This window comes from Aquarana catesbeiana, linkage group LG05 (assembly GCF_042186555.1).
Source record: "Aquarana catesbeiana isolate 2022-GZ linkage group LG05, ASM4218655v1, whole genome shotgun sequence".
In the NCBI taxonomy this organism is placed as follows: Eukaryota; Metazoa; Chordata; class Amphibia; order Anura; family Ranidae; genus Aquarana; species Aquarana catesbeiana.
In genome coordinates, this window is record NC_133328.1 from 583949835 (window position 1) to 583976071 (window position 26237).

Sequence of the window (26237 nt, forward strand, 5' to 3'; positions counted from 1 at the left end):
GTAACCTGGACGTATGGTGGTCACGGCGGACCCAGGTGCTCGGTGAACGTGAACACTCTCACCCGTTCCTTAGAGCCCTCCGTAGCCACTTCCCCGCTCACTCGTATAGCCACGGCTATACGGCAATCGAGGAAGCTTGACGTAGGACGCTGTGACAGGCGGCGCCATACGAGTGAGCGGGGAAGTGGCTACGGAGGGCTCTAAGGAACGGGTGAGAGTGTTCACGTTCACCGAGCACCTGGGTCCGCCGTGACCACCATACGTCCAGGTTACCGTTTGAAGTGCTGTTGGTGATAACCAAGTGTTGCTGTGCTGTTTTGCGTTATTGAAAATTGGAAAATGTGAGTTGTATGGTGAAGGAGAGTGTTACTTTTATTAAAGTGTGTTGCGTTACTGCACTATTGGTTCGCTTTTCCTTTCTTTCATGTGGAGAGAGCATTTGCTTATATACTGCGGTTTACCATACGGATATTGATTGGAGGTGATCACTTTACCCCCACTGTGTGGGAAAAGCCTACAAGCCAAACACGAGAGTGTAAGGCAAAAAAAAGCTGGTGAGTTTGCTCGCTGAAGGGGAGTGGAATCACATTCACAGCGGTGTGGTGGAAGATATCATCATTGAAGATTATAATTTTGATATTGTCACTACTACTTTACTATGTCACTATTTATGTTTGGACTTTTTTATTGATTTTTTTGATTTTTTGCTGTTATACACCAATTAATTGCATGAGGAGTGTTCATTAGAAACACTGTTTGGTTCTTTATTATGGACACATAATATTATCACTTTTAGTTATCACATTGAGCAATCACTGTATATACAATTTTTTTGAATTAGGGTATGTTTTAGGTATTCAGCGCTGCTATTTGATCACACTATTGGTGAGGGCGATTATATAGTGTATCATTTATTTTATATCACATGAGTTTTTGATTTTAAGCAGCTGCTCAGAGGGAGGGGCTCACCCCATAAGCGCAGTGTTTGGCACACAGAAAGGGGCGTATCATCTGTGTACCATATCAGCAAGATATGTAAAAATCTTTATCTTTTTGGCAGATAAGATCTTTATCTTTTATCGGTTGCAAACTCCATGCAGATAGTGTTCTGGGCTGGATCTGAACTAAGCAACCCAGTGGTCCAAGGCAGATATGCCAACAACTAGGCCACTCTGCTGCCCAAGACTTGAAACATGGCTTAAAGCAGAGTTTCAGTCCCCAAATATATATATATATATTTTTTTTTTAAATGCTTCCAGTCATTGCTCCTACCTCTACTTCAAAGTGTTTGTTAACCCAAAAAAACAAATCCTGTTCCGTTAACCTCCCTGGCGTTGTTTATGTCGGATTTTAGGTGCTGAAAGCGGTACAATTATTTTGCATGGAAATTTGGCGTTTTTTTATTGTAGGCCTGTAATGCCGTGTACACACAGTCAGACTTTTCGGCTACAAAAGTCCGACAGCCCGTCCGACAGACTTTCGACAGACTTTCGACGGACTTTTGGCGGACTTTCTAACGAACGGACTTAACTACATACGATCACACAAAAGTCCGACGGATTCGTACGTGATGACGTACACCGGACTAAAATAAGGAAGTTGATAGCCAGTAGCCAATAGCTGCCCTAGCGTCGGTTTTTGTCCGTCGGACTAGCATACAGATGAGCGGATTTCTGGTTCCGGCGGAGTTACGACGTAAAGATTTGAAGCATGTTCCAAATCTAAAGTCCGTCAGATTTGCGACTGGAAAAGCCCGCTAAAGGTCCTGTGGAGCCCACACACGATCGGATTGTCCGCCGCATTTGGTCCGTCGGCGTCCGTCGAACCAGTCCGGTCCAAAAGTCCGACCGTGTGTACGCGGCATAATTCTTAGCAATAACACACTTAAATCTGTCCAAACAAGAGTCTAGTAGACATCTCAGGTGTGATAAAGTTTGAAACACAAAAACATAGATTATAATATAATAAATAACTATAAATAATTATACCAAATAATAATATAATAAAAAATATTCAATAATGTAATCAAATCAAAACCAGTGAAATTTGCTCTTCTTGCAGAATTGTCGCTGTCATTACTTTTCAGTATTTGATGACAGATCTCCCCACAAATCACTATCGCTCAATTCTGAGAGTGATTCTAATTTATTATCGCTGTTTTCTAGCTGCTTTAAAATCACTTTTGATGTAAAGGGACAGTTTTGGTTGTTATGGACAATCTCCAGTTTCCAGGCAGAAAGAGCAGTTTTTATAATATAAAACTGCATGCAGGGCACTGGAGAAACCACTAGGGACAAAAGGGAGGTGAAATAATTACATACAGTGATGTAATCTGTAAGATTACAGTGTACTGTATGTATTGTGTGTGTTTCACTTTTTGAATTTGGCGCCGTTCTCTGTCCCCGTGCGTCGCAACACTCGCAGGGAACGGAGCCCGGCTCCATGATGAATCGAGCGGAGGACGAGCCGCTCACACTGCGGGGAGACATCGCAGGATCCAGGGGACAAGGTAGGTAACCTCTTCCTGGATGCTGCGATGCAATCCCGAGCTCGGAGTTACCGCTCTTGTTACTGAAATTCCACCCCGAGCCAGACTCATGAATACCGCCAGGGGCGTTAAAGCATGTTATACAGCACAGTGCTTGTGCTGTGTCATTGGGCCCCCTGTATACCCTAAAAAACCTGGCTGATCCTGCCTGGCTATGCCCTCCCCTCTGCAAACTGACCACGATAATCATGGCTGCTGAGCCTTGACACCGTGGTCAATTTGCGTGATTCCGTCATACACAGCCTACTATCTGCAGCTCTCCTGTGTCTGTGTCTCCTCTGTCCTCCTCCCCCCTCCCTGCTCGTACCAGCCATGGCTGCCCCCCCCCCACTCCTTCTGCTCTCATATCTGCTATTAAATTGTCTTATCCCCTCTGTACCATAATAACATGTGTCCCTGTGCTTGTGTCCTCTCTCCCCCTCCTCCCCAGCTGACGTCAGCAGGAGGGCTCGGCCCCGCCCACTGCAGCTGTGAGCAGGAGAGAGAAGAGAGGAATCGGCCAAGCGCCCGGAGCGGAGCTTCTATCGGTACAGATCGGCAGATTTTTTACATAGCACAGGGACACGTTATTATGGTACAGAGGGGATAAGACAATTTAGTAGAAGTGGGTTAATTTTAATAACCACTTTAACATTTCGATACAGTCAATAATGTTTTGTTTGTTTTTAATCTAACCTGATCTCAGAAACACGCAGGGTCCAATGTGGTTGTGAGCATCTGAAGCCCGCTAGTCTTTATTTCCGAGATTTCGGTGCAGCTGGCTACCCAGCATGCACTTCCCGATCTCATGCCTGTGCAGTGATGTCACTGTGTGGCGCTGATTATAGTATTAGACGATTTCCACGGATTCCTGGGATAGATGATGCCGATATCCCAGGAGTCCATGGGAATCGCCTTGTGACATAATCGTCTAGGTGGCCGGAGCTGGAAGTGCTGCAAGAAATAAATGAAAAAAAAAAAAAAGGTATTTAGAAAAAATATATGTAAAAAATGTGGCAATTTACAACAGCATTGCGGATGGGCATGGGAATACTTGCAGGTTAAAAAAATGGGTGGAACTCCGCTTTAAAACATAAAAAAATTAAAAAATATAATACATTGCAGCTTACTAATCATTAGACGTGAAGGCTGCATTACTTTTCCTTTCTTTGGCTTTTCCCCTCTGTTTTCACCTGGTGATCTGTCCAGTATCACACCTCCCGTATTAGGGGCCACACTCTGGATGAAGGATCACAGGGGGCACATATGGACAGCAGCATAGTCGGTCTGGGGTCAAGGTAGTGCTAGATGTACTATCAGATTTAAATACACTAACAAATTGAAGCTGAACTCCAGCTAATACTTTATAATCGGTTACAGCAAATATTTTTCTTTTGGGACAAAAGTTCTACATAAGTAAAATCTGATGATTGTAAACAACCCTGCCAGTATTAAATGGTCTGTCCCATCCATGTATACTGTGATGGTGAGCCTCCATGACTGAAAGAACCAAAAGCCAACTTGATTAAGTTTTAGCTTTAGAGATCGTTCACACCAGGAAGCCCCACTAAACGCCTGTCCACTTGTGGGTGGGTGCAGCGTCGTGTGGCAGCAGAAAACAGGAATTTATTGTAATTAAAGTTCAGCAAAACACAACAATCCCAATAGGAAGGCACCCAACCAGGAGCACTCACAGATATAACAGCAAGGAGTCAGTAGCAGAAGGTCACAGGTGTGCCAACAGCATCTGTCTCGAGGAGTGGAATGTGGCCTGGCCAGTCTGTACCCAAGTGGGGAGGTTTCTAGGAAGAATGGCGTGTCCCTGTACTTTTCCTTCCCCTCAGGAACCTCTCCTGAAGAGAAGGGAACAGATGGGTGACCTCTCCCTACTCTAGGCTAAAATGAAATGTGCACCAAAGGTCTTAAATAGTCTCTGCCTGACCAAAGATGGCCGCCATAATCACATGGGACACCAGCATCCAATCAGAAAGCTGCCCTGTGACCCAGGAAGCCATAGAGGAAATAGGTTCCTCTTGAATTCCTCCCCCTCTGTGATGCCGCTGTGGTTTAGCACCAGCTGCTGTGGAGAAAATAGACTGAACCTGGCTACACATTGGTGTGCGCAGGAGGGGAACAGAGCAGATGCATCAATCCCAGCACAGCACACTCTTTTTATTTTCTTTTTTCAAACGTTATTGAAAATTCACAAGTGACACTTTATTCCGTTCTATTCACCGTAGCAGCGTTGCAACTGTGTTGCTACTGGAAAAAAAGTACTACATACAGTACTTATTTCAGAGCACACCACCTCAATGCAGCTTAATAGAAAACAAGGCAAATGTCCTTGTCTTTAGATTGGGACTGAGCTCAGCAAGGCTTGTGATTGGGTCCCTAAAACTGAACTCCAGGATAAGCAAATACTGTCTAAATACAAGAGGTATGTGTATTCTCCATAGGTGTGCGCAGCCCATTGCATTAGGGTGTGCACCCCAAATGTATTAAAACATGGACTGTGTTAGTAGAGCAGTGGACTTGTCAGTAGGGCAGAGGTTGGTTTCAGTAGGGCAGTGGATAGTGTCAGTGGGTTCTATTTTAATTTTGTTATTATTTAAAAAAAAAAAAATTAGGAGCCCTGTTATGGGGCTTTGGGGAATCTGCACCACACGGGGTGATTAGGGTGTTCCCAGGCACAACCCAGCACACCCCCTGCGCACGCCTATGGTATTCTCCCTTGATTCTTGGAGTGCTTTGTGTATTTCTTCCAGATCTGTGCAGTAATCCAGTGTGAGATATTACCTCTGTGCAGGAATCTTCCTGTAATAAAGACCTCTCACTTCTGCTCTCTCTCTCTGTGCAGAGTGGCTGGTCTTGTCTCCACCCCCTTCTGTAGTTTTCTGCTGGCAGCCTGTAGTGGGTGGACCCTGCTGAGTCCCTCCCACAGCTCTGCCCTCTGCTCAGACTATGTTGGTGATAATGTCCATACCTCCCAACATTTTGAGATGGGACTGAGGGACACTTACTAACAGATGTATGTAGGCATAGGACACGCCCCCACCACACCCCCTTAAAGGAGAATTAACCAAAAAAAAAAGGTTAAATAAATCCACAAGGACTTTTTCTTACCACTACTATTCCTTTATATTGGCTTTTAAAATGTACAAATGCAACAATTTAGAAGGTGGATGAAAGGTTTATCACTGGGAAACACTTTTTGAAAGATTAAAAGTGCATTTTATATACAACTATATGGATCAGACCAAAATGAGGGACAAATGAGGAGGAATGAGGGACAGAGGGACATTGCTCCAAATCAGGGACAGTCCCTCAAAATCAGGGACCGTTGGGAGCTATGGGGTTGATTTACTAAAGGCAAATAGACTGTGCACTTCTCAAAGTGCAGTTGCTCCAGAGCTTAGTAAATGAGGTAAAGCTTCACTTTTCACAGAGTATCCAATCACGTGCACGGAAAAAAAAAAACAGCATTTTTGCTTGCATATGATTGGATGATGGAAGTCAGTAGAGCTTCTGCTCATTTACTAAGCTCTGGAGCGCTGCACTTGCAGAGTACAACGGCACTTTACAAAGTGCACAACTTTTGTGCCTTTATTAAATCTACCCCTATGTGTCACTGCTGCTTTTACAAGGTAACATCTGGGTTTGCAATGACATTTGGTGCTCACAGGTGTAGTGAGGAAGATATTAAAATACATTTTTTTGTGCCCAAAGTTCACCTTTAACCCTTTCACTGCCAGGTCAATGCATCATACGGACCTGACAGGGGGGGGGGGGGGTTAACACACAATCCCGGTGGCTGCTGCTTGTGTGTAAATCTGACAAGCCATCTTCTGGCTGTCAAATGCAAGCAGTCCTGTGCCTCTGCAGGTGCCAGATTACTTGCACGCCCCCCAGTAACTGCTGCAGTGTATTGAAGTTTGTTTTAAATGTTACAGGCGCATGCAAATTTAAGGTTTGACATGTTGGGTATCTATTTACTTGGTGTAACCTCACCTTTTATATTTTACCAAAAAATTGGGTAATTTATTGCATTTGTGTGCCTCTAAAATAACTTAATTTCTACTGAAAATTTGTGTTTTCTAGACCTTTGCGGCAATATTGTGTGATATCAATAATTGGATCCACCACTATTTTATTCTCTAGGGTGTCTGCTTTCAGAAAATATATAAAGTGTTGGGGGTTTGTGCAATCATCTCGCCCATAAAATGATTTTTTAAACATGTGCAAAAAAAACGCAAAACCGGCTCTGGCAGCGAAAGGGTTAATGTTGTTACAATACTGTGTTTGTTGCAAGTTTAAATGATCTGTAATGTTTTTGTAATGTTTTGCCCGGTTGTGCATTTTGGGCAGCCAACTATTTACAGTGTCTTTGAGTTTATTGTCACCATGGGCTCTTCTAGGCAGGGGGCCATCACACGGGTATAGACCTTGCCTGACATTTCGTCTTTAGAGTGGTTGCAGCAAACCTTAGCAATGTTCATTACTGGATTGTTTGTGCAGCATCATCCCACCATGTACCTCTTGTCTCTCTGCTGTGTCAGTGGCAGCAGCAGCAGGGCTCCTGGTAACTGGAAAGGACTCAGCATCTCATTTCCAGGCACACGGAGACTTGTTGCCGGAGCCAGCGACCAACAGGAAGTCAGTTAAAGGGAGAAACGGGAGGGGGGAGATGAGTGTAGTGCATGGCTGGCTCATAGCTCCCGCACTGATCGCTGATTGGTACCAGAGAGGAGGAGAAGAGGCAGGAGCTGAGCGCACTGAGCCAGACACTAGCTGGAGGTAAAGCATGTGTTTGTAGAGGAGAAGCAGCCGCACAGTGTGCAATGCCAAGCACAGCACATCTGTAGAGACACTGCCATCCTATCTGATCCTCAGCATCCCTTGTGATCCTCATCTGACCCTCCTAGACGTACAGCACTGACCAAAGCTACCAGCTAGAGATCACAGTGTACCAGCTGCACCCAGAGCAGGCACCGGTGGATGTGGATTGCTGGCAAAGTGAATGCCCAAGACACAGCGGATGCTAAAAGGAGCGCCAAGGACTGGCATCAGGCCGTTGGACGGAGAGCGGGGGATCTGCAGCTCCCAGACTTCCTACCTGCTGAGCCCCTCCGTCATCCGCCAAGCTGCCTCGGATCTCGTACAGGGGTTCGTCCAAGATGGGCAGGGAGCAGAGGCAGCAGCGGGAAAGGGCAGCGGGGCTCCGAATGCAGCGATCCCAGAGCCGCAGCAGCCTGTCTGCCTCCTTCGAAGCACTGGCCGGATACTTCCCGTGTATGAATTCGCTGGAGGAGGATGAAGGTGAGCAGGTGATATCAGTTTCAGGGAGACGGGGCATTTTCTTTTCCTTTTTTTGTTTTTGCATTTCCCTTTCTGGTGTGTCCTCAAAATCGGTTTCCCAAAAAACTGTCTTTGTGAAGATTTGTTAAATATTTTATGGAAAACCTAGAAGTAAATAAAAGGGTGGAAAGCAATGTAGCTTGCATAAAATAAATCGGGTAGTGTAGAACTTTAAAATAGGGACATTTCCAGGGACAAATCTTCAAAATCAAAATCTGTCCCTGCAGTTGAGGATTAGCTGCCATCTATGATGTGATTGGCTGCTCATCGGCAACTGATGAAAAACTGCGTAAACTAATTTGTCCCCTGCCTCTTATTTCCATGGGCAGACACAGGTTTTGGTTATTTGTCCTTTGACATTTTTGTCCCCTGATGTCCCTGATTTTCAGTACTAGCTATCTCTATAATAATGTCCCTGTTTATTTTCCTTTATAAATGTCACATGAAATGTTCACCATTCATATCTCTCAGCTGGTTAATTTATCAATATCTAATGTTTGAATTTGCAGCAAAAATTCTTTGTAATTTAGTTTAAATCATTTAATGCTATGCATTTACCTGCTGCATTTCAATATGACAACTAAAAAAGGGATAAGTGCCCTGCTTCTGCTGTAATATGTCCCTGGAAATGACTGTGTAACAATGTATAGGCACTAAATGCAGCATATAGGAGCCTCGAATTATAATTAAAAACAAAAATAAACTGTGCTTGTGACAACAAATAATCATCTGTACAGCTGCACCGCTTTAGTCAGATATTATCACAAACAAGAATATGAATAAAATGTGTTGCGCAAGACATTTCGTTCATATTCTAATTATAATTACCCTGCTGAGCCTCTCTATTAGCCGTAATTGTATAACACCGGTAATGGCGAGCAGTCAGGAGCATTGTTCTGCTACTAGTTGTAAGAGCTTCATACATCAATTTAGAATCATCTACAAAATAAAGTACAATAAAATAAAAATAGTTTTCTTTATGCTTTTCTACACAGTGGGGGGTATTTACTGAAACTATATGGTGCAAAATCTAGTGCAGCTCTGCATAGAAACCAATCAGGTTCTAAGTTTTATTGTCAAAGCTTAATTAAAGAAGCTGACGTTAAAAGCTGATTGGCTACCAAGCACAGCTTCACCAGATTCTGAGTGCTCCAGTTTTAGTAAATCTCCACCAGTGGGTAGCAAAGTTGTAGATTTGGGTGACTTAGATGATGTAAAATTATCTACAAAAAATAAAATAAAAATAATTTTCTGTATATATCTACATAGTGGGTAACAGATTTGTGGATTTGGGTGACTTGGATGAGACCTTCATTGTTCTTAAATCTTGTATAAAATATTACAATTTTGTTACTTCTGCTAATCAGCATGAATTTGGAGATATGGAGCTGCATATACATTCTTCATCAGAACCAAATGTCATTACATCATCAGCTGTCATATGGCAACTTAAAACTAAGTTTACTTATTGCATCCCAAAAAATGGAAGTCTTCACAGACGGGCTGCAGCACAGAGCAGGACAATATCAATGTGATAAATGTAGCAATGACATGTCTGCGTTCTACATTTTTGTAGCAAATTCATGCAAAATGCTCAGGATTAATTTCACAAAGGAGGTTCTTTCATTAAACCATCATCTTTTCCCTGTATGTACTAAGTCTGCCTGTTTTATTTTCCTTGTATGGTTAAATTTACAGAACTGGCACAAGAATAATTAGCGGCAGCTGTAAATTCATTGATATTATAATTAGATTTATTATAATACACTTGTTTTGGCCGATTCACACAATGTAGACTCCAGATCATTTTGCTGATTCATTTGTGATGATGATAATCCCCTTCATTGGATATATAGCATAGTACATTTTTAGAAACACTGTTGCTATACTGAAAACTAAGTAGTGATATCATATCCTGTTTTACCAAAGATAGGGGCTAAAGGATATATACTTTTGTATAAATAGGGTCTTTTGTGGCATATTATGTTGTAGATTACATGACTAATAAGAGAGAATATCATCACCGACCTAATGTATCCATACACTGGAGCTGATAATTCCATCCGATCAACCACATGGCCAGACCTACACAAAATATACATCTGACTTCTGTATGCACTTTATTATCACATAGAGTACAAAGATACATAATATGACTAATGTGGTCATTTTACAATCTCCTAATTGAGGGGCAATTTCCACCCTATCATATGTTCCTTTTAAATATTGAGACAGGTTCAGGGGGTCATATATATATATATATATATATATATATATATATATATATATATATATAAAATAAAAATATATTTATAATATACATTTATGCTGTGTGAGATACATATTATTACATATTATGACTAATGTGGTCATTTTACGATCTCCCAATTGAGGGGCAATTTCCACCCTATCATATGTTCCTTTCACATATTGAGATTTCAGGGGGTCATTAATTTTATATATCTATAGATATATAATAATAAAAAATAAATATATATATATATATATATATATATATATATATATATATATATATATATATATATATATTATCCAGCTGGTTGGATATATAAAATGAGCGTAGACTAGGGTAGTGAAAAAGTCCTCTTTAGTAAATAAGCCTCATCATTGGACTCCAAAGATAGAAAATAGAAAAAATAAATATTAGGTTGGTACATCCCTGCAGTATTCGCCTCAACTGAAATATTTGGTGTAGAGGGACGTTCATGGTGAACACAGAACATATGCTATGTCATCTCTGTTGGCTTTAGTTTCAGTTATAGAGTTATTCTCATTATTATTATTAGTTTACATTTATGCTGTGTGAATACTTTTTGCTGTGTTTATAGTAGGGAATCGCAGTATACTTGTGACACCCCTAATTACAAGAAAAGGACCCTTGGTAAAGTATTTTGGTGCACATTCACTGCTAATTTTTGCCATATTCGGAGACAGACAACAATAATAAAACAAAATAATTTGTTTAGATTTCAATCATTTCTAAAGATTTCTTTTCACTTTATGCTGAAAATGTTTTTACAATCATTTTTACTACCCTGGTATAATCCCTAATTTCTCAAGAGAAATTAGAGAAAAACATCATAAGATAAAGCAATTTTCTATCATTTTAATTACCAATTGTTAGAACCTGGCTATTTTTTTCTCTATTTTTTATTTATTTATTTTTTTTGTGTATTGCACTTACACATTATCACTTTTTGTTTAAATATATGATAGAATAAGTGCAATTTTCTGAAAAAGTATAAGAAAAATTGGCCTGTTTAATAAAAAATCCCTAAACTACTAAGTCATGTTGCAAAATGTAATAAATTGAAGAGGTGCAATTCTGCCCAAAGCATATGTTGCAGTGTTCTGGTTCTGGTCCAGCACTGCATTATAGAGAACATTTCCACAACATTTGTGAGAAAATTGTGTATTTTGGTGATTATAAGCATTTTAATTTTAATTCTAGATATTACAAATGAAACGTGCCTGTATTCATGTTTGGGATTGGTGTGGGCTGGGAACCCCTTGTAGCTTTGTGATCTGTGTGTATGGCCCATGGCTGTGAGGTTTGTAAGAAATTCTGTTGGGTTTCATCACAACTTTCCAAACGAATGTAGTCCAACACTTTAGCTCCACTTAAAAACAGCATCTGCGTGTCATTAAATCATCTTTGCTCTTTTATATAAATTTGTTTTTCCGTGCTTTCATTGGTACATTTTTTTGTTTTTTAGCCCAACAAACTCATCTTGGTTGTTTAAGATTGATAGCTTTTGTGTCTACTAATTTATCTCACCTAAAAACCCAATACTAGGTAAATATGCATGAAACTACAAATTAATTAGCAGAATTGGAATATAAAACAAAATCCTTTATTATATTCTATTTGAACAGTGGAAGGTAATTGGTGATGTTATCACCTAGAGTACCTTATCTTTAGTTGTTTTTCCCTTTATATTTTTTTTATATGTGCTATGAGCCCAGGGTATGCCCAACTGGCTTTGTTTTGTACTTAAACGTTCTGAAATTAATAAAAAAAGAAAAACTGTGGAGGGTACAAAAAACAACGATCTTTATCAAATCCATTGTGAACAGGCTAAAGGCTTCATTAAATCACACATCACCTGTCCTGTCCTTTGAACCAGAATATTAAACATATTCAAACATCGGAACTAATGCTCACGCCGATGGCCAGGAGGGGGAACCAATGTATTCCTTATTAACTCTTTATAAATTGCCCCAAACTTTCCTTCTTAAAACACGAAGAGCACATAAAAGAAAATCTCCAGAAAACACGTATTATTCCGCTACATGCGTTATGCATTTTAACCACTCAAATCTTCTAGTACGTGCCTTTTAAATGGATTAGCTTTAGAATTTAAGTTAATATTACCTCTGTGCTGATTAACTTGTAGTTTCAACGTTGACAACATAGAAGAGCATACAGATCGTGCACTCCGGATCTATCTCAAATGAGAGCATATAGATGGTGGGCTGGTTTGGAAATTTAATAAGTAAATATATTACCTATAGGGTATTAGCATATGGAGACACTGAGAAATGAGGCAACCAAAATCATTTTTTATGTATTTATTCGGCAGTAGTTATTTCATTAACGGTAGTGGTTTTAGATGAGGAGGACAGGGGGAAGGTTTTACTTTAAGGTATTGAAATGAGTACTGTTCACCAACCATCTTATGTAATTAGTATAAAATTAGTTATGTATATTGGCATCCTGCAGACAGTCAAGTTTCACCTATCCCTCAAAAGTTGTTTTTTAATATTGACTATGAATTACTGCTGTTATCCCCAGGCTCTGTGCTTCCTCAAATATACAATTCAATACATTGGAAAATAAAAGCTTTTAAATGCATATAGGGGACAAAGCCTGTAAGCTCTGAGTTTTTATTCCATCCCGGCTTAGCTATAACGTATAGCTCCAAACTTGTTTGTTCTCTGGCCTAAGGCCAGGTTCACACAACTGCGATCTACTCTGCAACCTTCCTGGCGACTTGCTGGTAACTTGAGTATTACTTTGATGTGACTTTAGAAGCGACTTTTGGGAATTCTTGGGTAATCTTCCTGTAATGTCAGATCCAAATCACATCAATATAGATGAGGATCCAACTTGGAGGTGACTTCCATTAAAGTCCATGGGATCAAGTCAGACAAGTTGCCTTGAAGTAGTACAGGAAGCTTTTCTAAAGTTGGAGCGACTTCAGTAGCACTAAATTAAAGAGGAAGTAAACCCTGGTGGGTTTTACTTCCTCTTCATTTCTCTGCAAATGTAAAGCATAATGGGCTACTATGCATCGCATAGTAGCCAATTATGTGTCACTTACCTGAAACCGGAGCCCGCGATGTCACTGCTGTCCCCACTAGCAGTGAGCGTCCATCTTCACCCCTCTTCCTTCCGGGGGCTGCGAACTCCGGCTCTGTGACTGGCCTGTGACATGCGCGCGGGAGCCACCAGTCACGGCATGACCCCTATTATGTGCCCTTTCCAAAGTGCGCATGCCCCATAGTCATCGGCAATCAATTTTTTTGTGAATATCTCCTAAACCGTGGAGTTTTAGGAGATATTTCAAGCACCTACAGGTAAGCCTTACTATAGGCTTACCTGTAGGTAAAAGTGATTGTACAGGGTGTACAACCATTTTAAGACAACTCTCATTGACTAACATAACATTTCACATGTCATGTGACTTGGGTCTCACAAGTCAGATCCCAAGTCGCAGCAGTGTGAACCAAGCCTAACTCTCCCCGGTTTCTAATGCCGTGTACACACAAGCGGAATGTCCTACAGAAAAAGTCTGACGGGGGCTTTTCATCATATATTCCGATCGTGTGTATGCCCCATCGGACTTTAAACGTCGAAAATTCTGACAGACCTAGAAGGAGAACATGTTCTAAATTTTTCCGACCCAATTCCTATCGGGAAAACCGCTCGTCTGTATGCTGTTCCGATGTACCAAAAACGATGCATGCTCTGAAGCAAGTATGAGACGGAAGCTATTGGCTACTGGCTATTGAACTTCCGTTGTCTAGTCCCGTCATACGTGTTGTAAGTCACCGCGATCTGGACGGTCAGAATTTGGTGTGACTGTGTGTATGCAAGACAGCTTGAGCGGAATTCCGTCGGAACTTCGTCAAATAAACCTTCAGAGTTTATCCCTACGGCAAAACCTGTCGTGTGTACAGGGCATTAGTCTTGGCCAACTGGCATTCCAATATCCTCAGAGAGCACTTTAAAGCGGAACTGAACTCATCGATATAACAGTTTCAAAAAGCAGTTATGTGCCCGGCACATGCCGATAATGTAACTGTCACATTGGTTGTGCTCTCAACCAAATTGTCAAACCATTGAATGGCTGGTGTCATAACTGATCACATGTGCAGCATTCATGGTAGTTGCAGATAAAACAGAGGCCAAGATGGCAGCTTTCTTGGCTGAAAATGATAGGAGGGTTTAGTTTCACATTAAGTGGGTCTGAATTCAAAATTGCTTTATTTACTATGGTATAAGGAACATTTAGAATTGATAATTGTGCCTAAGCAGTATCCTAAAAAGTTACCTTTTGTCTTGAATTCCTCCTGGAAATAGCAGAACACTTCCTGAAATGTAAGCGCGCCTAGGCACCCCTGTTCTGTAGCCTCATAGCCAGGGGTGGACTGACAACTCATAGGGCCCCCGGCAATAGGAGATTATGGGGCCCCCAGGCAATCAGAGATTATGGGGCCACACAGTATACACACACACAGTATACACACACACAGTATACAATCACACAGTATACATGTACACACAGTATACACAGACATGTTTCTATTGGCTGAGAAGGTACTGGAGAGGTGGGGCAGCTATAATCTTGGGATTTTTAGACCAAGAGGATGTCGGTAAGGGACATTTCAGAGACAGATGTAAAAAAAAACACAGATTTTTACATACTGTCCCTGGTTTTATTGAGGCTGGCAACCCTGATGGGGCCCCCTAGTGGCCCAGGGCCCTCAGGCAGTGCCCGAGTGGCTCAATGGTCAGTCCGCCCCTGTTCATAGCTGTATGTTCAGTGTGAGATCCAAGTGGGATTTGGCGATGTCACTACTGTACTACTCATTGTTTTACTTGCTGAAGGCTTTGACATTCGGAAGAAAAACCCTGCCTCTGACAAATTGTCTGACGCTACATAGAGATAGTGCAGAACAAGGAATGGTAAGTTAGTAATGGGGAAAATAGCTGCAGGAACACCACAGGCAGTAATGGTGACTAGTCTAATTTCCTCTGCCTGCTTTTTATAGGCACAGTTTCCTCAGTATTAAACCCTAAAGCAAACATTTATTATATTGCAGCCTACCAATTCTCAGATGTGGTGGCTGCATTTTTATTTTCACTTGGTGATGTGGCCAGTAAGTCTGTTGATTTTTAACAGAACAAGCTCCCCTGTAGATATAGCAATTAAAGGGGAAGCATGGCCAAAGCTCTTTTTTGGCTATACTTCTTTGGGTCACAGGAGTGCACTTAGTTCTGGCAGTCACCACTCTGCTCAGATCGGACCTGAGAACTGAGCGATCAGCTGTCTTTGATCGCACAGTTCTCAGTGGGGAACTGTATTGCACTCTAATACAGGAGGTGTGTTAGTGGCTAGATAACCAGGAGAAAAGAGAGGGAAAAACGCATAAAAAAAAGAAATAGTCATTTTTAAACTGATGCAGCCACCACTGTATCAGAGAGCCACATAGATAAAGCCATATAAAGTTTACATTGCTTGCTAGATTTGATTGAATTTAGCTTTGTGTTATTATCATTAAACTTTGTGCCTGACAGCTCTGTGCTTTCTGGATGTTTGGAATTGGCACAGACTGCATTGTGCTAATGGTACAGAACGCCCAAGTTACAGCAGATCTGGCTCTTCCCTGGACTGAATGGTTTATTAGAAGATATACAGTTTGGTAATAAATCCTGAGCTGCTTCTCGCTGTTTCCCTTGTCCTTGCTGTATTGTGCACCGTCACCATCATGCTGAATGAGGTCATTATCTACAATATCAAATATATCTGTACACGAGACACAGGGTCTGATCAGTTCTGATAGCAATGTAGAATGTAGAATAGATCCTACCTGTAGATGGTTAGATATTGTTTTCAGCAAATTCATTTAAATGTTGTATATTTTTTTCTTATTGTACATACACTCACTGGCCACTTTATTAGGCACACCTTGCTAGTACCGGGTTGGACCCCCTTTTGCCTTCACAACAGCCTTAATTCTTTGTTGCATAGATTCAACAAGGTGTTGGAAACATTCCTCAGAGATTTTGGTCCATATTGACCACATCACGCAGTTGCTGCAGATTTGTCGGCTGCACATCTATGATGTGAATCTCCTGTTCCACCACATCCCAAAGGTGCTCTGTTGGATGAGATCTGGTGACTGTAGAGGACATTGGAGTTCAGTGATCTCATTGTCAAGTTAAAAAAAAACAGTGGTGAGATGATTTGAGCTTTGTGACATGGTGCATTATCCTGCTGGAAGGAGCCATCAGAAGATGAGTACACTGTAGTCATAAAGGGATGGACATGGTCAGCAACAATACTCAGGAAGGCCGTGGGGTTTAAACGATGCTCAATTGGTACTAAGGGGCCCAAAGTGTGCCAAGAAAATATCCCCCACACCATTACACCACCACCACCAGCCTGAGCCATTGATACAAGGCAGGATGGATCCATGCTTTCATGTTGTTTACGCCAAAATCTGACCCTACCATCTGAATGTCGCCGCTGAAATTGAGACTCATCAGACCAGACAACGTTTTCTAGTCTTCTATGGTCCAATTTTGGTGAAATGAGTTGACAGGAGTGGCACCCAGTGTGGTCTTCTGCTGCTGTAGCCCATCTTCTTCAAGGTTCGATGTGTTGTGCGTTCAGAGATGGTATTCTACATACCTTGGGTGTAACGAGTGGTTATTTGAGTTAACTGTTGCCTTTCTAACAGCTCAAACCCATTCTCCTGCCCATTCTCCTCTGACCTGTGACATCAACAAGGCATTTTCATCTACACAACTGCCGCTCACTGGATATTTTCTCTTTTTTTCGGACCATGCTCTGTAAACCCTAGAGATGGTTGTACATGAAAATCCCAGTAGATCAGCAGTTTTTGAAATACTTAGACCAGCCTGTCTGGCACCAACAACCATGCCATGTTCAAAGTCACTTAAAGCGGGGTTCCCACTTAAAAAAAATAAAAGTCAGCAGCTACAAATACTGCAGCTGCTGACTTTTAATAATCGGACATTTACCTGTCCCAGGGTCCAGCGATGCGGGGGATCGAAGCCCCGCCCGTCCCCTCCTCCGCTCGGCGGCGCCGGCATTGTAACTGTGGGCATCCAGCTGTGGCTTCACAGCCGTGCACCCACTCCGCATGCATGAGCCGCGCCGCGCGCCATCACTGGCTGCGCAATCATCTGGGACCGGTCACGTGTCCCAGATGACTGGCAAGAGGGAGTGGGGAGAGGCGATCTCCCTTCCTGCACCGAGGGAAGTGACGTCAGGAGCCCAGGCCCCGAAGGAGGCAGACTACGAGGGACCCCCTAGCAACAGGCATTTAGAGGTGAGTAAAAAAAAAAAAAATCTCCAAATGTTTTATTTTTATTTTTTTTAAGCACATTCATTTTTTTTTTTTTTTTGGGGGGGTGAAACTCCACTTTAAATCCTCTTTCTTCCCCATTCTGATGCTCGGTTTGAACTTCAGCAATTCGTCTTCACCATGTCTAGATGCCTAAATGCATTGAGTTGCTGCCATGTGATTGGCTGATTGACAATTTGCATTACCAAGCAATTGAACAGGTGTACCTAATGAAGTGGTCAATGAGTGTATATTATGTGTTTATTGTTATAGTGCAGAAAAAAATCTGCAGCTCTTTTTAAAGTATATTCAGCATAGAGATCATACTTGGTAATGGGGAGATAGGTGTATGATACCCAAAAATCTCAATGATGGATGCAGGCTGTAACACAAACTCCCTCATAGTAACGCCGATGTCATCACACAGCGCCTGCACATTGACGCCAACGTGCTGGCGGCACATGGGGGGCGTGGCGCCGATGCGCAGCGAGATGCCAGCACGATCCCCCACGTCGCCAGAAGGCGAAGAGGGAAGGGAAGAACATCCGGTGTGCATCTAGGGAAAACAATCAGACCAAACCAGCCCACACCACTCAAAGACAAACAACATGGGATAGTGAACATGTAAAGGGCTCAACATACTGATGTAGAATAAGCAATGATTGCTCCCCTAAACCTACCCAAATTGAGACCCAGGTTGAAAAATAAGCCAAAGTGGATCACACCTGTACTAATGCTGTAGATAATTGTGTAACAACGTGAAAATGACATATTAATCCATTGCGCGTTCTTCCATACCTTAATTGCACTTGGGGAAAAGGGGAGATTTGGGACTTTATATGAGGCATAGGACCCTTAGGTACAATGCCTTCATCCCTGTTTGACAATTCATTGAATAGAGAGGTTTGGTATGAAGCAAGCAGCTGGGGGGTTGACCATGATGCAAATTGTGTCTGACCACTTTGTTTGGGGATGTTTGTGAATTGCAAGAAAGTGATAAGAAGAACATCAGACAATCGAAGGTGTTCATTGGGTTGGGTGCCATTTTTTCATACTTCTTTGTGCATGGGTGAGGGGTAAAAATGACTGTACATGGATCTGTAACATCACTGGGTAAGTGACACGTCTGGTCCCAGGACTCATGGAACTTATGTCAGGACAGGCAGAGATCTCCTCACCCACCTTACCCAGGTGAAGATCTTCCTGTCTATGGCCAACTTGATCCCTGCTACAGATAACTATCATTTCCATAGGTTTGATCTGCAAATCAAGAAACTTCTATGTAATTCACTGCAGACAGATTTCAGATAGCACCTTACAGTGTCATTGGGAATGTAATTACTCAAACCTATACTGTTTACATTTCCTTTCTGTGGGGGGCTTGGTGGGGGTATCTAAGCCATCTGGAATAGTAAAATGTATTAAATATGGATAGATATAGAGTGCGGCCTGCTTATGTATTGTAACCAGTAAATCGTGGGTGGAAAGACCCCTAGATATATATATATATATATATATATATATATATATATATACATACAGCTGAAGAAGCCAGGAGCAGTATAATCCCGTCTTCGGGTTTTGTCTCTCTACATCCTATTTTATCAGGTTCATCAAAGGCAGGATGAGATACGATTGGTTGTTGTGAAACTTCTTAGTACTGCCATTTTGTTTATATCAGTCTTTCTGTATGTGAGAGACAGCAGTGAGCATGCAGTGGGTATGTTTGATGAGTTATCATATCATATCATATCACCATGTTACTGAAAGTCTGGTTTAGATTAGTGGTCAACGGCAAAATGTCAATGAAAAATTGAAGTACTGAGGGTACCCTATGTCCCCAGTATGTATCACAAGGATTCATTTTCAGTTTGATTGCTATCTAGCCTGGGTTCACACATGTGCGGTGCGAATTGAAGCTCAGGTTTCACTGGGAAGATAAAAATCAGTTGTTCAGAGGTTCCTCTGTGTTTTAGCTGGGGATCAGTGAGCAGGGGGGGGGGGGGGAGGTGTAGTGAGGAGAAGGAGAAAAACCATGTTCAGAACGCAATGCATCTGCGAATCAGATGCGTTCCCATAGAAGATAATGGGCTTGTAATTTGCACCGCAATGCCCAGAAAACGCACACGTTTTTTGTGCAATGCACAGTGCGGATGCAACGCACGTATGTGAACCAGATGCATTCATATGAATGTATTTTAAAATGTCCTGCGAATTGGATTTATTAAGATAATAGCGACTGATGATTACAGTGTCTTGGCTCTATAAACCGCCATCCATTAAAATGATCAGTAGACCCTGCCTAAAAATCTTGACCAGTGCTGGGACAAGGCCATCCAGCGCCCTGGGCAAAGATGCCATACTACCCAGCCTTGTAACAGAATGAAGACGCCCCCATCCCTACAGTAAACCATTGTGCCCAGGGCAGCTTCCCCTCCTGCCCACTCCTTTTCCTGGCCCTGATCTTGATATGTAATCCGCATCTAATTCGCATAGGTGTGAACGGGGGCTAAAGCTTGTAGGTTTTTTTAATGTGTTGTTGGGCAGGATTTATTAAGATAATAGCGACTGATGATTACAGTGTCTTGGCTCTATAAACTGTCTAGATTACTTGTAAGAACATGATTACAGGAAATGCCATAGACATAGCATGACAAGCCCCAAAAACACAGCAATTACATCAGATGCAATATAGACCGATTGTCTAATGGCCTTATTCAATAAATAGTTCTTATCCTTCATTGCCTACTTTTAAGGAGCCAACAAAATGGCATGGGAAGTGCCTTGGAATTACATAACTTCTCTTGTGATGATCTCTCGAGGTGATTACACATTTTTTTAAAAACTAGTGTAATCCGGCAATAAAAGCCCTTAAAGAGCGGTTAGAGTACATTGCCACAGTAACTGATACCCATCATATTGTCATTATGCAGTCACTGTCACCCAACGCAGTATAATTTTGTGGTCACCACCCCATGCAGTGTCATCGTGCAATCACTATTACCACCATAAGTATCATTGTACAGTCACTTTCACCCCACTAAGTGTCATTGTGCAGTCACCACCCCATGCAGTGCCATTGTGCAATCACTGTTACCCCATGCAGTGTCATTGTATGGTGTCATTGATTGTGCAATCACTGTTACCCCATGCATTCCAATATGTAGTCACTGTCACCATTTGCAGTGTCATTGTGCAGTCATTTTTACCTCCAGCATTGTCACTTTTCAGTCACCACCATTCAGTTGCATTCTCCCCTATGCAATGCCATCATGTACTCGCTGTCCTCAGTCAGAGTGTAGTCAATTCTCCCTGTACCTGTCACTGGATCCCCATATGTCATGCTCTATACACTTTCACAGGATGAAATGTGAAAGAAGTGATCTTGACTTGAATTATTTTCTTCTTTTTTTCTGGGTCATTCAATGTCCTTCCTCAATCAAAACACATACTGGTGGGAAACTTTCTAAATAGTATGTATATAGTGTATATGGCACTGGGCTGTAATGTTGGCTGGAAGTGATGTGAATGGTTCCTTGTACTCTGTAGTGTTCTTCGTTATATGTTGGTACTATATAACTATAGGAAATACACAATCATACCATTGACCTGGTTTGTTTGTTACACTGTGACTGTCATTGATGAAGGATTTGTGGTCACATATTAAGCTCATCTCCTTATTATAAGGTGTATGTGTGGCTCGGCGTGACGCAGGACATTGACCGCACAAGACAATTGGAGTTTTGTAACAGCAGACACACAATGATCAAAGTATAGCCTGGGGTATATTGACTTCCTTTAGTCAGTTATCTTAGATGTTTGTCGGTTAAAAGAATTATTGTCTAGTGCTTGTATCTGTAGAAGCTTCTGTGCTGGGAAATGAATACATAACATGTGCATTATTTCCTCGCAGTAAGCTCTACCTGCAGCAGTTTTTCTGGAGTTCATCTGGCAAATGCACAATTGTTTCCATATAGTATATAGAGACTTTCCTTGCAGGCCAAGACCATGAATGTATACCATAGAAAGCTACAGTACAATATCACGATATCAAAAGTTTCTAGAACAATACCTATAGTATCATGGTATACAGTGTTTATCTTCGGTGACCGCCATCCATCAAAATGATCAGTAGACCCTGCCTAAAAATCTTGACCAGTGCTGGGTCAAGGCCATCCAGCGCCCTGGGCAAAGATGCCATACTACCCAGCCTTGTAACAGAATGAAGATGCCCCCATCCCTACAGTAAACCATTGTGCCCAGGGCAGCTGTCCGTCCTGCCCACCCCTTGTCCTGGCCCTGATCTTGACTTGGCCTTCAAACATTGGCCTTGGCCGTGCCTCCTCTGATCTCCTGAACCGCTCCAGTTGATCATGTGGCTAACCATTATATAAAACAACAAATAGAAAGGCTTGGGAAGAAGGTGGGGGCTGGGAAGGCATAACTTTTATAGGAAAAAATTAAGATTTGTTTATTTTTTTTTTAAAAATGCATCATACGCTTACCTTAAAGCGGTTTTATACCAGCACATCTAAAAAGAAAAAAAAAAACCCTGTAAGGCAAAGGCATAATGAGCTAGTATGCACCGCAAACTAGCTCATTATGAAATACTTACCTTAAATCGAAGCCCCCGTATTGCAACCCGGTTCACGCCGAGGGAGCTGACATTTTGCTCTCGGTGTTTCTACCGGGTTCACTGCCCCGGCACTATGAGTGACTGGAGCCGCGATGATGTCACTCCTGTGCATGCGCGTAGGAGTCTTCTTCCCGGCAAGGTCTGGCAGCATCTGCTAGACCTTCAGCCAGGCATTCAGAGCGCATGCGCCGCTGACGTCTCGCAACCTGGTCCACGCCGAGTGAGCTGACATTTTGCTCTCGGTGTTTATACTGGGTTTGCTGCCCCAGATCTGTGAGTGGCCGGAGCCACGATGACATCACTCCTGCGCATGCGCGTGGGAGTCTTCTTCCCGGCAAGGTCTGGCAGCATCTGCTGGACCTTCAGCCAGGCATTCAGAGTGCATGCGCCGCTGACGTCAGCGACTGCATGCAAAGTGAATACCTCCTAAACCATAAAGGTTTATGAGATATTAATTTTACCTACAGGTAAGCCTTATTATAGGCTTACCTGTAGGTAAAAATTACAAATGAGGGTATACAACCACTTTAAAGAGGAGGTCCAGCCCCCCCCCCCCCCGAAAAAATAAAAGTCAGCAGCTACAAATACTGTAGTTGCTGATTTTTAATATGTGGATACTTACCTGTCCAGGGAGCCGGCGATGTCGGCACCCCAACGAATCTTCAGATAGGCTGTCAGGGGCAAGCGCCGCCATTGCCTGTCAAAAACCGGTACCCGTTACCCCCCCCCCTCCTGAAAGGTGCCAAATATGGCACCGGAGGGGGGGAGGAGACGGATAAGCGGAAGTTCCACTTTTGAGTGGAACTCCGCTTTAATTGACCAGATTTACTACAGGTTCAAATTAAAGACCTTTTTCTACCTTGAGCCTACACTAAATTAATAGTTGATAATTAAGTACTAGAAAAAAAATATATGCATCCTTCAGAAACCACTGCTTCAATCTCCCTCTGCTTATGGTCTCATAATCAAATTCCGTCAAATAAATCATGTGATCTTAGTAAATAGGGAGGGTTAGAATACAAGCAGAGCAAGTGACCGGACAATTCTAGTTTAATGGCTGACAATGGTCTTACCCCTTCAGTAGACCACATTACATGGCTGGTTTCTTGGCCTATTGTCATGTGACCAGAGGGAGATAACAGCAGTGGTTTCTTTTTATCATCTTTATATTTGAGTTGCCAGGCTAGCGTGGGGTCCTTAATACAGTATAAAGATATTTGTTCTTGATAAACAAAAAAGGCTAAACCTGATCTGAGCCTGTTATTGTGCAGTTCCATGTAAACTATATGGTGCCACGTTTTTCCTTCTAGTTTGCTTTGTATATGGAACTTAATAAAATACACACATGAATGAGAATAATGATTCCTACTAAAAGGTCACAAGCCATTTTCTTACTACTGAGAGTGCTGTGCTATTATAGACATTCAGTTCTCGGAGACAGGCTCATTTTGGTTTTCAGGCCATTATCTTCATTGAAATAAACAGAGCTGTTTTCCAATTCACAGTTTTTCTCACATATTATCCTTTGTTATTGGGTGATTATACCATTTTCAGAGATTTATGTTGTTTTCTGCATAATATCTCACACAGAAGCACATCATAGTGACACGGTGTTATAGTCAAATTATGTTCTGTTCTTTTATCATTTGTACAAAGCACACAAATGCATTGTTTTGCATTCACTGTTAGAATATGGCAACATATTTTTAGCTGTATTGCCATTTACTAGCTGACTGTGTTAGTTTGGAATGCATACTACCAGTGGTGGTCATCGTTATCTAGAACATGTTGGCAAGGCTTGGGATGGTAAGAAAGAGGACCATGTGGTTGGAATTTAGCCTTATTACGATGTTCAGCTTGTTATTCAGCCTTGTGTTCCCTTGCGTGTACTAGAATGCATGTGCTTGATTTTACCTGCAGATTGGAAGTGGCCACCTGGGTTCACACCTATGTGTGTTGTGATTGATGCATTTTTCCAGCGCATTTTGTGTTTTTAACACAAGTTTTTATGCATTTTGTGTTCTGTTTTTTTTTTGGCCAATAGGAAAGTATGACAGTTTTGGATTAGGGTTAGTGTTACATTTTAGGGTTAAGTGTTAGGGTTAGCATTAAATGTTATGGTTAAGGGTTAGGGTTAGTGTTAAATGTTAGGAGTAGAATGGTAACCCTGACATTTAATGCTAACCCTGACCCTTAACCTTAACATTTAACTTGAACCCTAACCCTTAACCCTAACCTGATGCTGTATATAGTCAGCGCGGAACATTTTCCAGAGGGTAGTATTGGGGTCATTAGTGGTAGGTTGACTAAAGCACACAAACCCAAGGTAAGTATAGTAACAAGTCCTATTTGCAATCTCTGAACAACATATAAGAGGACAGTATGGAACCGGTCTAAACTACGTGGCATGTTCACCAATGCCAGGAGCCTGGTGGACAAGATGGGAGAACAAGAGATACTGTTGTATGAGGAGGATTTCAATTTTGTGGGAATTTCAGAGACTTGGTTCAACAGCTCTCATGATTGGCTGGAAACCATTCAAAGGTATTCCCTTTATCGCAGGGATAGAGAGGGTAAAAAAAGGGGGAGGGGTATGCCTGTATATCAAGACTAAAGTATAAGTGAATGTGAGAGATGACATCACTAAGCGAGCTAGGGAGGAGGTGGAATCCTTATGGGTAGAGCTCCAAAGGGAAGAAACTAAGGGGAAAATAATACTGGGAGTATGCTATGGGCCCCCTAACCTGAGGGAGGAGAGGGAGACGGACCTCCTATCACAATTTGGATTAGCAGCAAGGATAGGAAGTGTCATCATAATGGGGGATTTTAATTATCCAGACATAGACTAGGCGGAAGGAACCGCGCATTCGTCTCAGGCTCGCCAGTTCCTAAATGTCTTGCAGGACAATTTCATGGGTCAGATGGTAGACACACCAACTAGAAACAAAGCGTTACTAGACCTACTGATTACCAACAATACAGGTAAGACAAAAACAATTCCATAGCTCAACTCACCAACCAGTCTGCTGACCAACCAAATTAACTTGTCTAACCGTCTGTTAAAAGCAGGGGTTTAGTTAGCACACATTTGCAAATGCATGTGAAAGCTGCAAGGCCTCGTCACGGCACCCTGTGTTGCTTGCAGTCCTAACACTACAAATTTATAAGTGTCTCCACAGTGGAAGTACATGCATGGAATGGATAGATGTGGGGCAGGTGAGCCTGAAGGCAGCCCAGGCCCCCTTAAATACAACAATACAGACCTGATCACGGATGTGGAAATACGGGGCAATTTAGGAAACAACGATCACAGGTCAATTAGCTTCAGTATAAATAACACAAATAGGAAACATAAGTACAAAGACACTGAATTTCAAAATAGCCAACTTCCCTAAACTACGAACCTTGCTCGAATATATAAATTGGGATAGAATCTTAGGAACAAAGAACACGGAGGAGAGATGGGTTTGCTTTAAAAGCATATTAATAAGGGCTTGAGCCAGTGCATCCCATTGGGAAATAAATTTAAAGGAGCGAACAAAAATCCTGGATGGCTTAACTCCAATGTAAAAATGCATATAGAAGCAAAGAAGAAGACCTTCAAAAAATACAAGGCTGAAGAATCATCGTCAGCCTTTAGACTTTACAAAGAATGCAACAAGAAATGTAAGGGTGCAGTAATGGTGGCTAAGATAGAACAGGAAAGACACAAGTCACCGGGACCAGATGGCTTGCACCCGAGGGTCCTTTCGGAACTTAGTCAAGTAATTGCAAGACCATTGTTCCTAATTTTTACTGGCAGTCTACTAACGGGAATGGTACCAGCTGATTGGAGAAAAGTCATTGTAGCACCAATATTTAAAAACAGGGCCAAAAATACATCCCTGTGAATTACAGACCAGTTAGCCTACCATCAATAGTGTGCAAGCTACTGGAGGGGATGATAAGGTTCCCTTACCAGGAATGCCGACGGCTGCAGCCAACAGTCGATCCGAATATGGGCGGGGGTGCTGGACAGGTAAGTATACATATATATAGACAGCAGTTACCCCCCTCTTTAAAGTAAGCGTATGATGATTTTTTAAAAAAAAAAGAAAC

At 42.0% G+C, this 26237-nt stretch overlaps 1 protein-coding gene across 50 annotated transcripts in view; it reads left to right on the top strand.

Annotated features, from left to right (window-relative positions):
* Positions 1 to 26237, top strand: part of RIMS2 (regulating synaptic membrane exocytosis 2) — a 911223-nt gene that overhangs the window by 863959 nt on the left and 21027 nt on the right. Inside the window, exon 1 of one of the 50 annotated variants that reach the window (XM_073632134.1) lies at positions 7142 to 7843. The exons of the other annotated variants lie outside the window; for them this stretch is intronic. Coding sequence (XP_073488235.1) covers positions 7702 to 7843 — 142 coding nt within the window. The 5' untranslated portion in view covers positions 7142 to 7701. Of the gene's footprint in view, positions 1 to 7141; positions 7844 to 26237 lie in introns of those variants that run through there. 50 annotated transcript variants of the gene reach the window in all.